The sequence below is a fragment of the Zalophus californianus genome, chromosome X, assembly GCF_009762305.2.
Source record: "Zalophus californianus isolate mZalCal1 chromosome X, mZalCal1.pri.v2, whole genome shotgun sequence".
In the NCBI taxonomy this organism is placed as follows: domain Eukaryota; kingdom Metazoa; phylum Chordata; class Mammalia; order Carnivora; family Otariidae; genus Zalophus; species Zalophus californianus.
Genome location: NC_045612.1, coordinates 104,558,959 through 104,575,159, shown reverse-complemented (window position 1 = coordinate 104,575,159; position 16,201 = coordinate 104,558,959). Strand labels below are relative to the sequence as shown.

The 16,201-nt window shown below is 41.0% G+C and overlaps 2 protein-coding genes across 2 annotated transcripts in view; one reads left to right on the top strand and one right to left on the bottom strand.

The window, feature by feature from the left end:
- Positions 1-16,201, top strand: part of IL1RAPL1 (interleukin 1 receptor accessory protein like 1) — a 1,385,574-nt gene that overhangs the window by 776,318 nt on the left and 593,055 nt on the right. The window lies entirely within an intron of this gene.
- LOC113931161 (transcription factor SPT20 homolog) lies at positions 954-5,421 on the bottom strand. Its single transcript, XM_035725720.1, has 2 exons — positions 3,845-5,421; positions 954-1,792 (listed from the first exon to the last, which is right to left on the bottom strand). Exons 1-2 carry the CDS (start codon positions 5,388-5,390, stop codon positions 954-956), a joined length of 2,385 nt encoding a protein of 794 aa, XP_035581613.1. The 5' UTR covers positions 5,391-5,421.

Below are 16,201 nucleotides of genomic sequence, written 5' to 3'. Positions count from 1 at the left end.
ACAGAATAGAGGAGCAAGAGGAGACAGCAGGTGCATTCGTATCTTATGAAATGTTTGCAAAATAACAAGCACCACATGAATAATGCATTTGAAGAATATTGTCTGGCAAATGATATTGAGTCATATATCCAAATCATCCCCCAGTTCCTGAAGAACGAATTACAAGTGCCTAATGCATCCAGGTTTATCAGAAAGAGAGAGACTTCACCATGTGGGGCATGTAGGCAGAGTAGAAGGGCTACTGTTTATTTAACAGAGGATTCAAGTCTCTATATCCACGCCTGCATCTGTAGGTCTCTGGCTGTACCTGTATCTCTGTGATTTTGAAAACCTCAAAGATGTGTGTGTGTGTGTGTGTGTGTGTGTGTGTGTGTGTGTGTACACACACACTGAAAAGTCTAGTGGTTTTTTTTTTTTTTTTGAAGAATTAAGTTCCTGTGGCTTATATGCCAAGGTTGGCTTTTATGAAATATAACAAAACTATTATTTGCACTAATATTATTACTATAGTTTATTTTAAGCTTATTTAGGTTTATTTCTTTCAGATATTTAGTATTTATATTAGTTAAAATTAATCTAAATTTAAATTTCAATATTTAATGTATCTTACATTAACCTTGACAATAAACTTAAGAAGTGAATATTCCTATTAATAGTTTACAGGTAAGGAAATGGAGACTCAGTGAATTTAGGAAATAGGCTTAAGATTAGTAAATTGCAGAGCTAGGATATTGACCTGATGGTAGCTAACATCAAAATCCATTCTTTTTTTTTTCATTAAGACATTTCCCTGTTTTTATATAAAAAGCACTAGGTTGTGCTTCTATATGGTTTGTATACTAGCAATGTAAAATACTGAGACATTAAAGACAAAGATGAAGTAAATACTCAGAAACTCTTTGCTTCAATGTTTTTTTGTTTTGTTTTTAAAAAAGAGAGAAGTAATGCAAGACCTAGGATTTTGGAGTAGTTGATGTACCTTTCTTCCTTTTACCTCTGGACTGGCTTGCGGCCTGCTGGCCCCGAGGCGGCCCAGCTGTCTGCGTGGCCACTGTCGTGACAGCCACGGGGCCCTGCAAGATTCTGAAGGGTTGTGCCTGCTGCAGGGGTGGCGGCTGCGAGGCAGGGGCCGGCAGCAGTGGGTGCACAGGGCGAGGGCTGATCTGCCGGGGTCTTCTCTGGCTCTCCGCAGAGCCAGGCGCAGCCAACACCACCGCCTGGGGCTGCAGAAAACTTCCTGCTGCAGGGAGGTTAAGGACAATGGCTTGCTGAGCAGATGACACTGTTCTCTGACTGGTTGAACCTTGTGCACTTGAACCCTGTGGCACTGGCTCCTGAGAACCAGTAGTTGTGGGCTGTTGACTAGTAGTTGTGGTTTGTTGCAGTTGTGTTTGTGGAATCAACTGATAGAGCCACTGCTGCTGAGGCTGCTGCGGGGTGTTCAAAGGGAGCGAAACTTGTGGAAGCTCCAGTAGAGTTACTGGACTGATACTGGAGGCATTTTTTAAAATAAATTGAACACCTACTTGTGAAGGAATCGGCGGTGCATCAGGCACTGCATTTGGTGGCCGAGCTCCTGAGGGCAGGGTGCTGGGCTTGATTCCCGCAGGAGCTGTGGTCCCAGAGGTAGAGCCCTTCCTGGGACTGGGACCTCTCCCCAAAGCCTGGGCTCCGCAACCAGGGCCCACTACTTTGATGATGTTGTGGCCCGCAGAGCTGGCCATCACTGGGGTGGCCAGGCTTCTCTGTGATGAGCTGGCGGTGGACAGGGAGGCTGCAGGAAGAATGTTAACTCGTTTCACTTCTACAGAGGATTTCTGGGAGCTGGCCATGACTGGGGTGGCCAGGGTTCTTTGTGATGAGCTGGTATTTGACAGGGTGGCTGGAGGAAGCATGCTAATTCGAATTACTTCCGCAGAGGATTTCTGGGTATTGGCCATGACGGGGGTGACCAGGGTTCTTTGTAATGAGCTGGTAGTGGACAGGGTGGCTGGAGGAAGCATGCTAATTTGACTCACTTCCCCAGAGGTTTTCTGGGAGTTGGCCATGACCGGGGTGGCCAGGGCTCTTTGTGATGAGCTGATAGTGGACAAAGTGGCTGGAGGAAGCTTTCTAACTCGAATCACTTCCATAGAGGGTTTCTGGGAGTTGGTCGTGACTGGAGTGGCCAGGGTTCTTTGCAACGAGTTGGCAGTAGACACAGTGGCTGCAGGAAGGATGCTAGCCCAATTCAGTTCCCCAGAGGATTTCTGGGAGTTGGCCATGACCTGGGTGGCTAGGGTTCTTCGTGATGAGCTGGTAGTGGACAAAGCAGCTGGAGGAAGCATTCTAACTTCAATCACTTCCATAGAGGGTTTCTGGGAGTTGGTCGTGACTGGCGTGGCCAGGGTTCTTTGCAATGAGTTGGCAGTGGACACAGTGGCTGCAGGAAGGATGCTAGCCCAATTCACTTCCCCAGAGGATTTCTGGGAGTTGGCTGTTACCTGGGTGGCTAGGGTTCTTTGTGATGAGCTGGTAGTGGACAAAGCAGCTGAAGGAAGCATTCTAACTTCAATCACTTCCATAGAGGGTTTCTGGGAGTTGGTCGTGACTGGGGTGGCCAGGGTTCTTTGCAATGAGTTGACAGTGGACACAGTGGCTGCAGGAAGGATGCTAGCCCGATTCACTTCCACAGAGGATTTCTGGGAGTTGGCCGTGACCTGGGTGGCTAGGGTTCTTTGTGATGAGCTGGTAGTGGACAGAGCAGCTGGAGGAAGCATTCTAACTTCAATCACTTCCATAGAGGGTTTCTGGGAGTTGGTCGTGACTGGGGTGGCCAGGGTTCTTTGCAATGAGTTGGCAGTGGACACAGTGGCTGCAGGAAAGATGCTAGCCCGATTCACTTCCACAGAGGGCTTCTGGGAGTTGGCTGTGACCTGGGTGGCTAGGGTTCTTTGAAATGAGCTGGTAGTAGACACAGTGATTGGAGGAAGCATGCTAACTCGAATCACTTCCACAGAGGGTTCCTGGGAGTTGGTTCTGACCTGGGTGGGCAGGGTTCTTTGTGATGAGCTGGTAGTTAACAGGGTGGCTGGAGGAAGAGTGCTAACTCGAATCACTTCTCCAGAGGATTTCTGGGAGTTGGCCATGACCGGGGTGGCCAGGGTTCTTTGTGATGAGCTGGTAGTTGACAGGGTGGCTGGAGGAAGCATGCTAACTCGAATCACTTCCATAGAGGATTTCTGGGAGTTGGCTATGACTGGGGTGGCCAGGGCTCTTTGTGATGAGCTGGTAGTTGATAGGGTAGCTGCAGGAAGCGTGCTAATTTGAATCAGTTCTGCAGAGGATTTCTGGGAGTTGGCCATGACCTGGGTGGCCAGGGTTCTTTTGGTTGAGCTGGTGGTGGACCCAGTGGCTGGAGGAAGCGTGGTAACTCGTATGACTTCCACAGAGGATTTCTGGGAGTTGTTCATGACCGGGGTGGCCAGGATTCTTTGTGATGAGCTGGTGGTGGACACAGTGGCTGCAGGAAGTGTGCTAACTCGATTCACTTCCACAGAGGGTTTCTGGGAGTTGGCCATGACTGGGGTGGCCAGGGCTCTTTGTGATGTGCTGGTAGTTGACAGGGTGGCTGCAGGAAGTGTGCTAATTTGAATTAATTCCACAGAGGATTTCTGGGAGTTGGCCATGACCTGGGTGGCCAGGGTTCTTTGGGTTGAGCTGATGGTGGACACAGTGGCTGGAGGAAGTGGCGTGCCAACTCGAATCACTTCCACAGAGGATTTCTGGGAGTTGTTCATGACCTGGGTGGCCAGGATTCTTTGTGATGAGCTGGTAGTGGACACGGTGGCTGCAGGAAATGTGCTCACTGGATTCACATCCACAGTGGATTTCTGAGAAAGACTTGGTGGGTTAGAAGCAAGAACAGGAGATGGAGATTTAAGAAAGCTGTTTCCTTGCCACAGAGTAAAACTGTTTCCTGATGAAGTCTTTTCTGAGCTCAACGGAAGTCTGATGGTTGGAGATGGATGTCTGACTCCCTTCCCCTGGACTGAAGACTGAACAGACACAGTTTTAGGCTGTTCAGTTGCTTTCCCTGGAGGAAGCTGGCTGAGGCTTGCTGAGCTGCTGGAACTTTGTGACATGGTGACTGGATATTTGGTCTTCTGCGGGACCACCACTTCTGACTCAGTGACTACTACCCCAGCATCAGTCTTTGACCCAGGCATGACACTATCTGAATGGTCATCTGGGGAAGGGTGCAGAGGAGACATCTGTCTCTCATATCTGACTTTTTTACGTTGCCTTCTTTTTCCAGAGATAAGTGGATCATTAAGTGACTGCATGAGGGTCAGCTTTGTTGTCTGAGACTCATCATCACCTTCATATCCAAATACAGAATCATCTTTTACCTCATGGACTGGCCAGACTGTTGGTTGTGAGTCATCATATTTGACAAACTTCTCCCATTTAGCATATTTCTGCACATCCACTTCAGAAGGCACAGCCAAGTCACAGGGTCTCTGTTTCCTCTTATCTACGTAATTTTCTGCTTTAGAAATTATGAAGTCAGAATTCTCACTTGTTATACTTTCTTTGCTTTTTTTGCAAGAAGTCAATACATTTAGCTCAGGAGGAGGTGGACAATGAGACAGCTCCTGCTGCCGACTCAGAGAGGGTGCAGAATACCTCTTGAAGTTCCTTTTCATCCTGTGAGTGTTCATCTTTTGCTTGTTATAGAGCAGCCTGTTTGCGGTGCAGGCTACTGATATGGAAGGATCGAGGCACAGGGGTTCCGCAGTAGCCAAGATCAGTTGGCTCTCAAGCAATAGTTTGTCCTCCTGGGTCCATTCCTGGCCATCGCTGGTGATGGACTGCACGTCGCAGGCTAACGTCTGCATGGTTGGGCGCAGGAGAATATGCCTGCTCTGGTAGCCGGGAGGTTCCCCACCACTGCACTGCCTGTAGTCCCGCACCTGTGCTATGACACACCCACAGTGGAAAATGTTAACCTGAGATTTTTCCAGGACGTCCAGCAGAACAGGAGGTAATTCTTCAGCATCCAGGTATTCCAGCAATTCCCCTTCTTCGTAAGGCAGCCGAATGGTCTCCGAATATGCTCCGTGTTTCCCCTCGAGCATCAGGGAATATCCCTCCTCTCCTGGGTGTAGGTTGACCACTAAACACGGCAATGACTCCCTCCTAACGAGCTTCTCTAGCAAGTTCGTGTTGCTTCTTAGTTCCTCCGGAGCCTCAGGCTCTTTCCCACATTCTTCCACATACATGTCGTAAAGTTTTTCATAGAGAGAGGCTTCCCCACTTGACGAGCGTTTCCTTTTAGGAGGCCTCTGCTGGGCACTTGCGATGACATAGTCCGCACGGTCCACAGCTTGTTCTAAAGCCTGTTGCATCGTGGGACAAAGGGGGCCCCAAAAGAAGACAAAATGCAAATGCCTAGTGGAGCGGGGTAAAAACCCCGCCCTTCACGTCAGTGTAGAGTATTACGAGCGCCGCAACTCCAGAGTGGAGCCACCAGCTTAACTTCAAAAATTATACCAAGAAACCCACCAGCAAGAAAGCAATACACAAAATCTTGCAAGTCTCTGAAAATACCTGTATCTCTATAGGCTGCAGCCACTGCGCCGGGCCTCGCCTCGCCTCGCCTTCCGTTGTTGCCCTCGGTTAGGCCGGAAGTCAGCGAGGAGGGGTCAAATTACACAGCCTTCTGTGCGCTTGCGTGGTGTCTGCACTTCCTGTTGTGGTGCCTATACTTCCTGTCATGGTGCCTGCACTTCCTGTTGTGGTGCCTGCACTTTCTATTGCCAGGTAGAGCCAGGCGTCTGTGTTCAGTCAGTGCAGTTTAACAGGACAATAACAAAAAACATTTCTAGGTGGAGCCTGGGTGGCTCAGTCGTTGGGCATCTGCCTTCGGCTCAGGTCATGACCCCAGGGTCCTGGGATCGAGCCCCGCATCAGGCTCCCCGCTCTGTGGGAAGCCTGCTTCTCCCTCTCCCACTCCCCCTGCTTGTGTTCTCTCTCTCGCTGTGTATCTTTCTCTGTCAAATAAATAAACAAAATCTTAAAAAAAAAAATTTCTAGAAAGTGATTCAGTGTCATCCTTTCCCCCACTTTGTTCTCATAAAGCAAAGAGCAAAGAAAAATTACAAATATAATACGTCCTATGTGCTCTCCTTTTTCCCCATAGAATATGTATGTTCAAGCAACAGCTACTTTTGAGAATTAATTATGAGGGAAGTAATATGCTAGAATTGAGACAGTAGTATCAGTGACAAGTGACTTGCCATGTAGGAGTTAACAGTTTCCTTGGTGAGGCAAACAAATAATCAGATAAATAGAATACACCACAATTTATAAACTTGTGGGCAGAGTGATAAAGGAAAAGAAGTACTAAACATGGAGAAGTGAAAAAAAACAATTCCCAAAGGAGGTGATGGTTGAGCTTTCTTAAAGGATGAATAGAAAGTTATCAAACAAAAGGATTCAAGTCCTGGCAATTCTGAAGTTAGGAGAGAAATCGAGATTGGAGCTATGGATGAGGATGTTATCTATTTGAAATTATTTTCCAGAGAGTTCCCACCATGAGTCAGGCAAAGCTACTCAAAATAAAATTTATCCAATGCTTCAGAAACTCTACAAAGTAGGCATTTTTACCCTCTTTATTTTCAAATGAAGAAACTGACATGCAACCAACTAAAGTAATAGGCTCAAGGTTATAAAATGATAAGCAGTTTAGGCAGGGAACAAACCCAAATCTCTGACTGCAAAGCCTGACCTCTTTCCCCCTTTTTATGAAACTAACCCTAAAAACAGGAGCATCTGGAAACATTGACAGGGAATTTGGTGGTAGGTGCCCAGGTGGACATCATCTTACATGCAAATTCTGTGGGTTTTTTTTCACAAATGTAAAACATTAAATTACTTATTTTGAAGCAAAATTGACGGTTCATGAAGATGCCCCTTTAGAACCAGTCATGGAAAAATAAGTACACAAGAATGGTGAAGAAGTTTTTTGGAGATGGGTCAGGGGGTGAGTGAAACAGGTGATGGGGATTAAAGAGTACACTTATGATGAGCCCTGAGTAATGTATATAATTGTACACTGGGAAATGATATAACACTTGATGTTAATTATACTGGAATTAAAATAAAATACTTAATAAAAAATAAGTAATGGCAAGAGATTTGCCTAACCAGGTATTATATCATACTAAACAGTGTGTTGGTGTATAAATTTCAAGAGAAGTAAGTTGAAGAGTTGGATATCTAAGAATTAATTCCCAAAATATACAGGAGTTTGACATACAGTAAGTGTGGCATCACATGTCAGTGGAGGAAAGATAAAGTTTTCACTCAGTGTTGTTTGTAAAAAAGGAAACTGAAAAAAAAACCTTTTCTGTCTTAACATTTCTGTAAAAGTACAAGAATCAGTGATTAAACTATAACTATAGAAGAAAATATTGAAAATTTTTAAAATATATATAATGACAGAGTAGAAAAATTCTTTCTAAAAGTCCCCAAATCCAGAGGGTATAAAATGATTGATATAATTATTAGAGAGAAATAAAAAACTCTCTTCATGTCAATCAAAATAAAATTAAATGGTAAATGACAAACTGACAGAAGATATTTGCAATAGAATTCAAAATAAACCAATATCCTTAATATAAGAAAATCCTACAGCTCTGCCATACCATTTTATATTTTGCGGTCATTTTTGTTGTTTCCACTAGTTGTCATTATACTGATACCATTATGTAATCATCTGAGTCTTCTTTTCTTAGATTTTTCTGTGATGTCAGCTTACAATATTTTAATTCCCATCTATACGTTAATAAGGTTATTCTATGTTCCTTTCTCTCTTCTCTTTGCATTTTTAGTTATGTTATTTCTACTTCATCAGAGCAAATAATATTTACATGTTATTCTTACAACTGTAATACTTAATACTTTCTTTATTTTAGTACTAGATCATCAATTAGGTATGCTCACTACCAAAATTTCTCTAAATCCTTCTCCATCCTTGTGTTGTAAAATTTTCATCCTCTATTTTTAGGAAGCATTTATGTGTACAATATTTCCTGAGATTCTTTTTCTAATGTTTAAAACTTTGCTGGTAATAAAATCTTGGCTCATACCTTGTCCTTTAGATTCTTGAAAATGTTGCTCTACTATTGTGCTTTGTGTTTTCTTTTTTGTAAGTGACTTGGCCTTTTTCTCTGGAAGTTCGGACGATATTAGTTTCCATTTTATTTTATTTTCTTTATTTTTGGTATAGTTAACATAGAGTGTTATATTAGTTTCAGGTGTACAATATAGTGATTCAGCAATTCTATACATCACCCGGTGCTCATCATGACAAGGGCCCTCCTTAATCCCCATCACCTTTTTAACCCATCCCCCCACTCCTCTCCCCTCTGACAAGCGTCAAATTGTCCTCTATTATTAAGAATCTGTTTCTTGGCTTATCTCGCTCTTTCTTTTTTTCCCTTGCTCATTTGTTTTGTTTCGTGATTTCTCCATATAAGTGAAATCATATGGTATTTGTCTTTCTCTGACTTATTTCACTTAGCATTATACTCTCTAGCTCCTTCCATGTTGTCATAAATGGCAAGATTTCATTCTTTTTTATGGCTGAATAATATTCCATTATCTCACATCTTCTTTAAACATGCATCATTTGGTGGACACCCCGGCTACTTCCATAGCTTGAATATGGTAAATAATGCTGCTAAAAACATAGGGGTGCATGTATCCTTTTGAATTAGTGGTTTTGTATTTTTGGGGGGTAAAAACCCTGTAGTGCAATTACTGGATCTTAAGGTAGTTCTATTTTTAACTTTTTGGGGAACCTCTGTAACTGTTTTTCACAGTGGCTGCATCCACTTGCATTCCCACCCACAGTACAAGAGGGTTCCTTTTTCTCCACGTCCTCGCCAACACCTGTTGTTTCTTATGTTGTTGATTCTAGCCATTCGGACATGTGTCAGGTGATATCTCACTGTAGTTTTGATTTGCACTTACCTGATGATAAGTGATGTTGAACATCTTTTCATGTGTCTTTTGGCCATCTGGATATCTTCTTTGGAGAAATGTATGTTCACTTCTTCTGTCCATTTTTAAATTAGATTATTTGGTTTTGGGGGGTATCAATTTATGTAAGTTCTTTATGTATTTTGGATACTAACCCTTTATCAAATATGTCATTTGCAAATATCTTCTCTTCAGTCGGTTGCCTTTTAGTTGTGTTGATTGTTTCAGTCACTGTGTAGAAGCTTGTTATTTGAATGTAGTCCCAATAGTTTATTTTTGCTTTTGTTTCCTCTGCCTGAGGAGACGTACTAGAAAGAATTTGCTATAGCCAGTGTCAAAATAGTTACTGCTTGTGTTCTCTTCTAGGATTTTGATGGTTTCAGGTCTCACATTTAGGTCTTTAATCCATTTTGGATTTATTTTTGTGTATGGTGTAAGAAAGTGGTCCAGTTTCATTCTTTTGCATGTTGCTTTCCAGTTTGTCCAACACCGTTTGTTGAAGAGACCATCTTTTTCCTATTTCCTATTCTTTCCTGCTTTGTTAAAGATTAATTGACCATATAGTTGTGGGTTCATTTCTGAATTTTCTGTGTTTTCTAATCTGTTCTATTGGTCTTTGTGTCTGTTTATGTGTCAGGACCATACTGTTTTGATTACTACAGCTTTGTAATATAATTTGAAGTCTGGAATTGTGATACCTCCAGCTTTACTTTTCTTTTTCAAGATTGCTTTGACAATCTGGGGTCTTTTGTTACTTTTATTTTTATTTTTAAGATTTTATTTATTTATTTGACAGAGAGAGACACAGCGAGAGAGGGAACACCAGCAGGGGGAGTGGGAGAGGGAGAAGCAGCTTTCCTGCTGAGCAGGGAGCCCGATGTGGGGCTTGATCCCAGGACCCTAGAATCATGACCTGAGCCGAAGGCAGACGCTTAATGACTGAGCCACCCAGGCGCCCCTCTTTTGTTACTTTTAAAGTATAATGGTTTTGGTAAAGTATTTCTTGGAATTGACCATCCTTTCTCTTTTTTCCTAGCATGTGATGAGTTCTTTTAATACATAAATCCAGAGCTTTTCTTTCAGCAATGTCTTCTTCAGTAGAATCTTAAAACATTTCTTCTATTCCTTTGATTTGCTATTTTTCCTTCAGGTATTTCAGTTAAAAGTATGTTGGATAATCTTTTTGTGTCTTTTCTGTCATGTTCTCTCTAAACTTTTTGTATTACTTTTTGTTTCTTTTCTGTTCTATCCTTTATAAGCCTATGTTAAATGTGGTTATACCTGTTCTCTCTTGGGAACTCTTACTTTTATATTGCTGCCATCACAAATTACTACAAACTTACAGGACAAAACCAACACTCATCTTTGTTTTCTCACAGTTTTGTTGGTTAAAACACAAGGCAGGCTCAGCTTAGGGTATCACAAGTCAGAAGTCAAGGTTGCCTGGCCAGGCTTTTAACTGGAGGATCTGGGGAAGAATCCACTTCAAGTAGTTGGTTAAATTTAGATTTTTGTGATTATAGGACTAAAGTTTCAATTTTATTCCTGATCGTCAGCCAGGGACCACTCTTTGCTCCTAAAAGTTGCTCGTATTGTTTCTTTGTCAAGTGTCTTCCTCCATCTTTACACTAGTGATAGTTTATTAAATCCCTTTCATGCTTCAGGTGTCTCAGACTTCCTCTTCTGCTACCAGATGGAAAAAGCTCTATGCTTTTAAGGGCCCATCTGGAGAATATAGGATCATCTTCACTATTTTAAGTTATGGTGCCATGTAACATATCATAATTAAAGGAGTGATGTCATTATATTCAAATGTGCTGAGAATTAGAGTGGGTCATCTTTCACTGGCCATTTTAAAAATTGTGCCTATCACAAGTGCCTTATAATTTAGTCCTCATTCATTTCCTGTCTCTCCTGAATTTGATTAGCTCCTGTTTCACATCTTCCTGTGATTTGTCCTTTTCTATTTGGAGTTTTTTTTTTTTTTTAATTTTATGATTCCTAGTTTTCTTCCGGTTGTGCAATCACTTGTTTACATATAAAATTCCTGTTGGGGTGTCAAGGTAAAATTTTCCCCTGCTTTGTGTGAGTGTGGATGTGCGTGTGTGCACATGTGTTTTAAAACTGTTATTTGCTGAACTCATTCTCATTTTTTTGGCTTCTATCCCTGAACCAGCAATAGAAGACACCTTAAGGTGGGTAGGGTAGGGAGATCCCATGGTTTACTTGATTTCATATTTCAAGACCACCTTCTTTTGCCATCATCCTGACATGTGGATCTTATTATTTTTATTGTTCTTGTTGGTGGTGGTAGTTTTTAACAAATGGTACATTTTTTCACAAGTCTGGCTTCTTCTGATTCTTTGACCCAGTCTTGGTTCACTAGAGCCCTTTATTTTCAGTCAGCTCCCCCCTCCACACCATTAAGTCTTCAAAGGAAACATTTCCTCTCAAAGGTATCTCACTCTCTTCCTAAGAAGGGTTGACCACCTCTGGTCCTGTGCTCTTTCAATGCCCCTTTCTTTTGATACCTCAGTAACTGATGGTCTCATCTACCTGGTCTCAAATTGTTTCTCAGAATTTGGCCTCAAAAGCTGTCTACAAATGAATAAAAATAAGATCATTAACCTTGGAAGGAAAAAAAACGGGTTAAAATGACAGTTCACAGAAGAAGGAATACAAATACCACTTAAGTATATGAAAAGACATTCAACCTCACAAATAATAGAATTACAAGTTAAGACCAAAATAAAAGTCCTATTTTTAAGTATTACATTGCCAAAGATGAAAATACTTTATAGCTTATCTTGTTAGCTAATGGTGTGGGGAAACAGACAACTCTTAAACGTTGTTGAGGGTGTTAATTGGACCAATTCCTGTGGATTACAAAGAACCTGGTAATAGGATTTGCCCCCAGATTTGGCTTCAGGGTGGCTGGGGCTCATAGGTAGGAATTTTCCACTATTAGCATATACTCATTAAAAAAGTACTTACTTATCAATTTTTTTTTAAAGTGCAACATTTCTGCTGTTACTTCATACTCTAGATGAATAACAACTGTTATCCATCAGTGGGGGTAGCAGTATTTCATTCTGAGTATCATTTTGCAACATAAGAGCACTCAAGAGGAAATGAATAGCAAGGACAAAAATCTAGGGAAATTCTGGCATTTAACTGAAAGGGACTGAGTGAATAGAGGCACAAAAGGAAAACCAGGAAAAGGCCTTCTAATAAAATCTCAAGATGACTGAACATAAATAGTATTCAATGTCATATTGTGCTCAAGCCAGATAATGATTGAAAGCCAAGAGATTATTGGTAACACTAGTAACGACATTTTCTGAGATATAATGGAGAGAAAACTCAAACCATCGTAGAGAAAGGAATGAGCCTGTGTTGAGAAAATGAGAATAGTTTACAACACCACTCAAAGATTTGTATTAGTGAAGGGGAAGAGGTAAGTTACGGGTAGACATAGAGTACATGAATGTGCACACAAAAACTACCTTTCTGTAAAATCTCTCAGTGCACTAAATGGATCAGGTAAATATAACATGCATAATGATATTATCAATAATGTTATTTTGGAATTTCAGGAAAGGATGTAAGCCTTCATGTAGACTTTTATTTGACAAATGAGAAACTACCATACCCAAAGCCACAATTCAAATTAATGACTTATTCATGTTATGTGCTTTATACACTGTAGACATAATAAATGGTAAATAAAGACATCAGTAACTACAAAGTCAAATTAGGCAGCAATACTTTGTTCAATTTGGATTCCAAATAAATCCATATTAGAAAAGGAAACCAGGAGCCAGAAGCAATGTAATAGCTTTTTCAAATTAGCCACCACAGTAGTCAGTTACAGTTGTATTTAATAGACTAGTGAACAGAAGGGTTTTGAGAGTGGGAATGATTACAGTGCTGTTGCATAAATTGTAGCTTCAAGAAAGCACTCAAGTAAAAGATGTCCAGTTAATCGTTATGATGTTGTTCATGTGTGTATGAAGAATAATTTGGGAAGGCCCTGCATCCTGATAAGACTGAATATAATGGGATTGAACTCCTCCATTCCATAGGAGTTTTCTTTGTCTGGCTATTATCATAATGGACTTTTAAGGAAGAAGCAGGTATTATAACTAGAATTCATATATACAATAAAGCCATTTTCATTTCTTTGTAACAGTTGTTTCCTATGAGAAGAACATGAGAAATAACCTTATAGTATTGACAGCAAAGTAGGTTTGACAGCTGACTGTTGGAAAGTCTCCTGTGTAATTTATCCCACCGAGCCTCTGGCTCAGGATAAGCGTTTTTCATATGACCCATACTTCTGAAAATACCGAATTTCAAAATGTCTGTTCGATGCACATAGCTGTTGACATCTGCAAATATTTAACCATCTAGTTCTAGAGTCCCATTGGTGATTCTTCCATCAGAAACCAAGAATAGAGCAAAGCTAATAATGGGCAAGCCCTCATTCATGCTGTTTTATTTATTTATTTTTCTCCCTGCTGCTGCATCTAGGGATGCCTTCCACTTTATGCCTCATGGCAACTGCAGCTCTTTCTGGCAATGATATGAGACAAGTTTAACTGAATTTTAAATGTATGGGACTTCACTCCCAGAAAGGGTGTTCTATTTATATTGAACTTTTTTATAAAAATGAAAAGTTGGATCTGGAGAACAGAAATGGAGGAGGACTATATTCACAGTAGGATAAGGAGATTAAATATAAAGGGCTGTGTGATTTTTCTCTTTATGAGGTGCTGCTGGAAAGGAGATTAAGCTTTTAGAAAGTGGTGACCTTGATCTAAATTCGATATTTAGCCAGTGGTGAAATATTATGAATAACGAGTATGTGAAACAGCATTGGGCATGAGAAGATTCAAGGGTTGTAGTCAGATTGACAGTCCTCTAAGGGGTTAAGCCATGACTGCACATCATAGTCACAGCAGTGATCCGTGTTAAGTAGCTGTTTGCCCATTACAAAGTCTGTTTACATTAGGATGCTCTTTGCTTCTCACACTCCTTATAATTTTATGATCAGGTAGCTGAAGTCCAAGGAAGACTAGTTACTTGGCCATAATCACACAGCCTGTTAGTGAGTTCTGCCCATGCAGCTGCCCAGCCGTGCCGCCTCCTCATCCTCCCCTTTGCATTCTCTATCATATTTGGGTAAAAATTAGATCCACTTGTGTTTTGGTTTTGATACTTTTAAATCATATCTCTAACATTACTCTGTGGCATTATATTCTGGCAGTCAAAGTGTAAAGGAGCTTATTCCTACATTCTTTGCTGACAAAATTTTTGATGTAATTGTCACATTATAAGCATGTTTATATTTATAAAGAAATTCAAATTATTAGACTTTTTTTTCCCTACAAGTGGCCTCTTTTTACCAAGGAAAGTGATCGGATTGCTGGCATTTAAAATCATTTGCTCTTCTGGTGAATTGTAGGTTATTCAGATTAATGGCTCTTCTTTCTAGTCAGAAAAAATCTAAAAATTACTTTTCATTGGAATTGATACTAAAATTACGTAAAATGGATTGAAAAGAAACCACCTGTGAAATACGCATGTCCTATAGAATAAAAAAGTCTCTCCCCAAAAATGTCTAATTCTGACTTCATTTTTTTTATTTTATTTTATGTTATGTTAATCACCATACAGTACATCATTAGTTTTTGATGTAGTGTTCCACGATTCATTGTTTGCATGTAACACCCAGTGCTCCAAGCAGTACGTGCCCTCCTTAATACCCATCACCGGGCTAACCCATCCCCCCACCCCCTCCCCTCTAGAACCCTCAGTTTGTTTCTCAGAGTCCATAGTCTCTCATGGTTCGTCTCTCCCTCCGATTCCCCCCCCCTCATTTTTCCCTTCCTTCTCCTAATGTCCTCCATGCTCTTCCTTATGTTCCACAAATGAGTGAAGCCATATGATAATTGACTTTCTCTGCTTATTTCACTTAGCATAATCTCCTCCAGTCCCATCCATGTTGACTTCATTTTTTTTTAAGATTTATTTGTTTATCTGAGAGGGAGAAAGAGAGCACATGGGAGTGGGGGGGGGGCAGAGACAGAGGGAGAGAATCATCAAGCAGACTGCCCACTGAGCGTGGAACCCAACTTGGGACTCAGTCTCACAGCCCTGAGATCATGACCTGAGCTAAAACCAAGAGTCAGATGCTTAACCAACTGAGCCACCCAGGACCCCTGTAATTCTTCCTTTAAATTAAACTAACTCACTATTTAATTCTGTTCTCTCTTTTTTTTTTTTGGTTTTATAATATCAATAAAAGACTTTCATCATAGATAGGAAAATTCAGAAGTGCCTTAATTTATTAAATGTGCCATGTTTATACAGTGTTATTTATACTACTTGCAAATACATAACTATATAATTTGTATACTTCTTTATTTTACCTCATGGGAGACTTTGAAGAATTTACATATAATGTAGATAAAACACTCAGCTAATTGTTTCCTAAACTACTGTATTGACGAGGATCTAGTCGGTTAAATCAAATTCATTCCGAGTATTTCAATAGGGGAAATTTAGGGGCGCCTGGGTGGCTCAGATGGTTAAGCATCTGCCTTCGGCTCAGGTCATGATCCCGGGATCCTGGGATCGAGCCCCGCATTGGGCTCCTTGCTAGGCAGGGAGCCTGCTTCTCCCTCTGCCTCTGCCTCTGCCTCTCTCTCTCTCTCTCTCTCTGACTCTCATGAATAAATAAATAAAACATTTTTTAAAAGGGGGAAATTTAATACGCAAAGTAGCTTATAAATATGGCAGAAGAGCTGAAATGGCATAACATGAGGCATTCCGGGGGTCACCAACAGCAGGAAGCTACAGCCAGCCCTCTGTCTAGAGGGGGAAAAGAGAGGAAAGAAGTGGAATAACCAACACCAGAACCTGAAATGACAGATCCTCTCTTGGAAAAATTTAACCTTGATGTCAGCCAGTAGGAGACCCTGATAAAAGGCAGACATATTTATGGGATAAAGTGGTGAACAAGGCAGATAAAACTCCCATTCTCATGGCACTTCCACTGTATGGAAGACAAAATATATACCTATATACAGAATAAAAATTAAGAAAATATCAATTAGTGACCATTGATAGGATAAATATAAAGCTGAGTGGTAAAGAATTGTAAACC